This window comes from Netta rufina (assembly GCF_964035555.1).
Source record: "Netta rufina genome assembly, chromosome: 2".
Lineage (NCBI taxonomy): Eukaryota > Metazoa > Chordata > Aves > Anseriformes > Anatidae > Netta > Netta rufina.
In genome coordinates this window covers 95,551,542-95,558,647 of record NC_140124.1, presented here as the reverse complement: position 1 = coordinate 95,558,647, position 7,106 = coordinate 95,551,542, and the positions used below count along the sequence as shown (strand labels likewise).

General features: G+C 39.4%; 1 protein-coding gene across 1 annotated transcript; it reads left to right on the top strand.

Annotated features, from left to right (window-relative positions):
- Window positions 1–1,028: 1,028 nt before the first annotated feature.
- MSANTD3 (Myb/SANT DNA binding domain containing 3) lies at window positions 1,029–3,270 on the top strand (the record flags this gene model as incomplete). Its single annotated transcript, XM_084282042.1, has 2 exons — window positions 1,029–1,443; window positions 2,727–3,270. The coding sequence occupies 2 exons, from the start codon at window positions 1,029–1,031 to the stop codon at window positions 3,134–3,136; spliced, it is 825 nt and encodes a 274-aa protein (XP_084138168.1). The 3' UTR covers window positions 3,137–3,270.
- Between the last annotated feature and the right edge of the window lie 3,836 nt (window positions 3,271–7,106).

Genomic DNA, 7,106 nt, shown 5'->3' with positions numbered 1-7,106 from the left:
AAGAGAATGCTAGTGCAGTAGAGTTAAGAAAAAATATATTTGGACTGAAAAATAGGAAATCTGACTGTGACATCTACTGAATCCTCAGGTAGCATTATGAAAGAAGTAGTAGAAACGGTAGGCAAAATACTAGAAAAATCATTCGGGGAAAGAGTTCTAGACTGTTAGGAACATGAACCAATGATGCACGTTCCGTCCCTGAGTTTTATGATTAAAACCAGAAGTAATGTGAGCTAAGACAGTAACACTTCTTCTTTTTGTACATAATTATTCAGAAGTTTCTGCCCAACACTTGAATGTAATTGGGGCTGCACAGTTAGAGAGGGAGTGAGATCCTGCTCAGGATCCTGCTCACTGCTGGATGTCCGTCCAGAAGGGCTGAGCATGGGGGAGAACCAAACTATCATAAGTCTTTAAGAAGAGATCTTTTAAATATAATTTCTTATAGAACTTTGAAGTAAAACAGAAAGGATATAAGGGAGAAATCAGTTATACCTATCCAACAGGGACAGAAGAGGGTCTTTTGTGTACCCACGGGAAGACAAACCTGCTGAAGACAACTTTAGATTTAAATCAGAAGTGATCAAGGGCTGGATTTCAGAACTTGTTCCACGGTTCAGGGCTTTGAAAACTCTCTGAGTGTTAATGAGTAGAAAAACAAGGTGTTAAAAACAAGTTACTAAGTAAATTGAACACCAAATATTTTCTAACAAGACAAAATATAACAAAGGCAGGAAGCATCTTCTCATTAACATATACTTCTTATGGAACTGTGTAGCCACTAAAGTAGCAATAGAAACCAGCGTATAATTATGCTATCTAACCTGAATGCTTTGTTATTTACTGTAGAAGTATGCCCAAGCTTTTCTAGATAAGGAAGTGTTTTGCAATCAGAAGTTATATTTAGGAGTTGTTTGCTGAAACACAATTACTTGATAATGTAACCAGTTCTAATATGTATTATTTTTTCTCTTTGTTTTCAACATTGTTTTCATAGGATTTTTGGCTTCCTGGAGAAAAAGCAGAAAATGCAAAACGAAATAATAAAGCCTGCTAAATACTTCTCAGAAGTGGAGAAGAGTGTGCTGCTTGCACTGGTTGAAAAGTACAAATATGTACTTGAGTGTAAAAAAAGTGATGCAAGAACTATTGCCCTGAAACAACGCACCTGGCAAGCTCTAGCTCACGAATATAATTCGCAGCCCAGTGTATCACTGCGAGACTTCAAACAGCTAAAGAAATGCTGGGAGAATATCAAGGCACGGACAAAAAAGATAATGGCACATGAAAGACGGGAGAAGGTAAAAAGAAGTATTAGTCCACTTATAAATACTCACATCATAGGGAAGGAGAAGATTGCCAGCATAATGCCTGAGCAAATGTACTTTTTGCAGAGCCCACCAGAAGAAGATTCGGAATATCACCCCGATGCTTCTAGTCAAGGTATAAATTTTGTTGTGATGATGCATGTAGCTTTCTTTTGTCTGTGGTTTTGCCAGTGATTCTTTTTCAGCAATCTAAATCTATCCACTTAGCTGTGACTGCTGGTTACAGAAAATTTCAGAGCTGTGATATTACAAGACTGTCTATTTCCCTAGGCCCCCAAGAGTTAAACTGAGATCTTAGTCAATTTTTTGTTGTTATCTAAATCAGTTTTTGACATATCTTCTGCTTTGGAACGAGCATCACAGCAGGCATCACACTGGCTTTACAGAGAACAGAAGGGTCCCAAGGATATTTTGATCCTCTGTAAAGTGTCATTTTGTTGGGAAAAGGCCTGAGCAATAAAAACAAAACAATCCACCAGCAGCAAATTGATAGACAACTATCTGCTGCAAGAGTTCCCTGCAGGTCTTCCCTCCTTTGTGTTCAAGAAGGACTAAAAAGAGTACAGTCATATTTCACACTGCAGTCCACATTGGAGTATGGCATTTTTGAAAAAAAATTGAGTACTATATTCTGCTTAGTTTGGCAAGCATACACTGAAAGAATAGTACAAGAGTATAAGGGAGAATACCTACAGTCCTTTCTTGGAGAATGACCACATAAAACTTTTCTTGCTAAGAAGACAAAAGTAATTGCATTGTTAGATAACATTCTTACATTTTCTCTTTCATGATTGTGTTTACCATAAGTAAGGACAATAAACTGCAGTGGTTGCTATTATATTCCATGACTAGTTTCTTTTATTTCAGTAGAACAAGTAGAATCTTGTTGAAATTAGAATAATATAATTGTTTTCCAGAAAATATACAACACCGTGTTTATGGTATATGCAGAAATGATGAGGAAGGAGGAAGTAGTAGCTTTCCCCATATTTCCACAGTCTGTTGGTTTTATTATAGATGCAACTCTTTACCTGACACTCAGACCTTTCAGGAAATGATTGCAGGTCACATACAGATTTGGCTTAAACATCTGCATTAAGGTTCAGCTCCAGGCTCAGCCACCTAACTTTAGGTGCCCACTTGAAAATGTCAACACTTGTTTTAGTGTACTGAGCTCCCATTGCGGCCTGGTGGGCTATCAGCAAAGCCCAGAATGGTTCAGTTCAGATCATTGTGCCTGCAGTACTCTATAATAGAACAGCATCATGTAGTGGCTGCTCAATTCTGGTACAGAAGGATAAGGTTTAGATGTATACACCTCTAGATATTATCACACGTTTGTGTTTCTTGAGGGAGAAGAGGGGTATACTACAATACTTTTTCTTTTCTGTTTTACAGAGTCATTTGTCATCTCAAGTAGAGAACTTTGTGAGGAAGAGAAGGAGCTGGTACATTTCCCAGTGTGTGAAGGTACCTCCCAACCTGAGCCTTCGTGTTCTGATGTCAGAATAGCAGCGGATAAGAACTACAGAAGTAAAGCGTCTCAGGAAAGTGCTCTGAAAAAGATGCACGAGGAAGAGCATCATCAGCAAATGTCAATTTTGCAACTGCAGTTAATCCAAATGAATGAAGTTCATGTGGCAAAAATACAGCAAATAGAAAGAGAGTGTGAGATGGCCGAAGAGGAACACAGGATAAAAATGGAAGTGCTAAATAAAAAGAAAATGTATTGGGAGAGAAAACTGCAGACCATCACAAAAGAGTGGCCTGTATCATCCTTTAACAGACCCTTTCCTAATTCACCATAGAGCATAAAGTGGCAGAGTCAGTCTGACTGAGCACATTTCTAAGTAATGCGCACTGGAAAGAGGGTGTTTTAATGTGAATGTACAGTGACAGGATAGGTGCCCAGCTGATAGGGAACACACTTTGATGCTGAACATTTAGGGAAACACTGGTAGAGTCTGCCAAGGGCAGAACAGTACTGTTCATTTGTAGGTAATCCTGACTTTTGTGACTTTCAGACATACGCAGTGTTCTAAAATGTGACCATATTTTCTCCTCTCAGAATACCCTAATATCCTTTGAAATTTAAGGTGTTCCGGGTCTTCTTTCATTGGGTATTCTTGAAAAAATGTAACAGCTTTAAACATCAGGTTATAGTGTTTATTTTGGTTTCCAGCTCTTCGTATCTACCATTTCCTAAATAAAAGCAAAGGTTGCTCTCAGCTATTGAGAGAAAAAGTGGCTGACAGATGTTATGCTGGAGCACAGAAAAACAAAACAAAGCAAACTTTTAGCCTCTGGTTAATGTAGTCCGCAACCTACTCTTCATAGAAGATGTGAAATTGAAGGAAGTAGCAAAAGCAACACTGTAGGAATTGAGCACTTTGCTTGGGATTTTCTATCTGGCTGGCTGATTGAGAGAATGGCTGTGGGGTGGCCCTCGTGTTCTTTGAGCCTTTACTCTTACGAAGTTGTAAAGAAGGTGACTTCTTCCTCAGAAGCCCCTGTGCTTGTCCTCTCTTTTCCAGGCTTGTATTCAAGTAGAATACCGAAATAGGAGGGACGCATGCAGCTGCTGCTGCTGTGTGCCCAGCATGTGGAATTGTTCTAAGGGAAAGAGCTTTTTAACAATTCATAAAGCTCTTAAAATGTAGCAAGTCGTCTAGTCCAATGGCAAAGTTTCCCTCTGTCTCCCCATGCAAGACTTAGCAGCTAACTGGAGTATTTCAGCCTTGCTAGAAAGAAGGCTAAGACTTGCCTTCTTAGCTTTGGGTGGTAAGCGAGGGGATCATTCCTGTCTTGGAGTTCTGTTTTATTCTGTCCTATGTGTTAAGGTGGTGTATTTCTTTGCTTTGCAGTCAGTGAGAGGTGACAGACATGATTTGTATGAAAGCATTCTTATGAAGGCCCCCACAGAGTTTGGGGGCCCAGAATAGTCGATGGTAGGAAAGCACAACTAAGGATAATCCTTCCTCAGGCAATCGTTTGTTCTAGTGGGGCAAGGGTTAAGAAAATGTGAAATACAGAACTCCATAAAGATTCATAAGATCTTCTGATGCGTGAAAAGCTGTTTTGTAGGAAGCTGTATGGCCAACATTTGAAGCGGTGAAAAAAATGAAGAAAAGCATATATTTTCAATGAAAATCCCAAATATCCTGTTATTCAGTAACATATTTTTAGGTCACGATTAATAAGGTCACATCTAAACAAGAGAGCAACATATTTAAATTAGGGTATGGCACAAAACATGCTGTTCTTCCCAGTTACGCTCCTGTTTCTTCCCTGGATATTCTTTCTGGTGCAATTTGTTTCGGGTTTGGTTTTTGGCAGTTGGTCTTGCTAGTTTTTTTTTGTTATTATTATTTTCCCTTTGAACTCCTTTCCCTGCTGGTGATTCATCTTTGCAAGCACTGCCATTATCAACCACAATGCTCACAGTGGTTAACGCTGCGGTACATGCACTGCTCCCTTCAACGTGCTAACACCAGCAAATGCAAAGGGAGTGATTTATTGCAACTTATTTTATATTACGGAGGGAAAAAAAAAAGGCTATTTTTGCAGAGTTGCTGCAGGATCATAGAGCAGGTCATATATGAAATCTGAAGACAAATCTTTTTGACAGGAGACTCAGTTTTCTTATAAATTGCTTTATGAAGGAAGCGGAGGACTCCCAAAGGAAGATATAATTATGGCCCCTCCTTTTTTTTTTGTCTGCTGCATGGAAACAATATTGGAAGGTAGGACAATGATGCACAGTAAGGGTAGAGGCAAAAGAAAGCAGGGAACAGGAGTGAGGACCTTTTTGTTCTGAGGTTGCATTCTGTGTTCTGGAAGGTGAATCATTACTTGAGTGGTTATGACAACTGCTTAGGCACCATCCAGAAAAGAGATACGAAAGATATTTCTCCTAGCCAGTGACAGAGTTCTTTCCACACTGCTCCAAAGTGAAAATAATTCAAAACTCTGTCATTAAAACTAAGTGTGCTAGGGTGCCAAGAGGTGACCAGTGGAGACAATTTCAGCAATGTGAAGAGAGCAAGAATGGAGGGACAATCCAGGTCTAGATAGCCTTGTGGTGAGGTATGAATAGTCCAGGGAGAATCAATGATGTTTGAGATAAGGGTGGTGGTTTTGACTCCTGAAAGCTATAACATTACTCATGAAAGATTGTCTTATTTTTGTATTAAAAGAAAAAGTCATTTAAAGTATGCATGTTTTGAGACTGTACTAAGTGGGCAATGTCTTTATTTTGGTACACATACCTATTCTGAACCCAAAAGTTACAGCTCTTAGGCTGATCAATAGAACCTTTTAATTCAGCTTCTACTTCAAAGAAAGAAAATCATGGGAGAAAAAATAAAAAGAACCAAGATGAAGATCCAAAAGAAAGAACACACACAGAGGAAGAATGGGCATGTGACACCTAACTCAAATGATCCAAGATGCTGTTGTGGTGGGCTTACGGAAGACCCAGGTTTTTGCTTTCCCATCTGTGGTTGACTGTTGGCTGCTGTAAGGTTGGTTGATAGAAAAATGTCAAAGATCAACATGATGAAGTAATGTGTCTCCTTGCCAGGCTTTCACTTCTCTACCTAATGGCTTTATAACGTGATTGCTGTGATGGAGTTTAAATGACATGAGAAATGCGGGGTTTTGTTTGCTTGTTTGTTTTCAGTTCCTCTGGTTTTAGGTTTAGTCTTTTCTTTTGTCCAACTTTTCTTAGTTGTAGTATTGCCATCCCAGAAAATGTCAATTTGTTCCTCTGACTTTTTTTTAGGTTACATCATTCAGATACTTTTCATATCATTGTGTTTTCCTGTTAAACATCTGGCCAAACTAAATAGGCATTTTCCCAACTTTTTTCAAATACAAACTACAGCTAAAATACCTATTCTTCTCTGGATTTGTTACAAAGTTGTTGGCAAGAATGAAATTAAAAGGCACTGGGCCAAACGCTCCCTGTTTAATTCCATAAGAAAAAACACACCAGGCAGATACAGATATTTCTCGGACTCTGTTCTTAGGAAGACACTAGAGCTGTCTCTCCTTGGAGATCACCTAACTTACCTGATATAAATCATCTTTATTTGATAAGTTTTTCCTTTGCATTTCTTCCCTACATCTGCTCCCCCTTTTATTATTATTTTTTTTTTTTACTACCAATATGTGCAGGAGATTTCATCCAGAGTTATACACTACGCTCTTTTCCATCTCTTGGCCAGGCTGCCTGTATCACATCTTGGTTGCTCCTCACAGGCATCTTCCACATCCACATAATTTATGGTCACTTAGCCTTTTCTGCACATCTGCCCACATGGTTCTGCATTTTGGGCATAGGCTAGGAAACACAAAAGAGGATTTTGGAAAGGGGTTAGTGTAGAGAAAGGCCTGTATAGGGAGAAGCACTTTCTCCCTCCCAGCATTGTGTAATTCTAGGGGGACAGTCTGTGACTACAAAGTCATGAGGATCAGAGGTAATGCAGGATGCTCAAGCTGTGTAGTTGGTACTTATCCTTCATAAATCCTTGGGGTTCATTTAGGTTTGGGGTTTCTGGTAACAAAGTTCCTTCTTGCTAGGTAGCTGAAGAGTCTCTGAAAGATTTTCAGAGCCTCCCCTCAAGGCTCTTGACCTTGACAAAGAAGTAACCCCTCCTGCAGCCCATGGTCGTACTTCCTTCAGGGCCCAAGCTGCTCTACCTTTTTACCTTTAAAGAGGAGCTGTTTACCACAGATCCTCTCCGTGACACTTCTCCCTACACAGTAGATATGTCT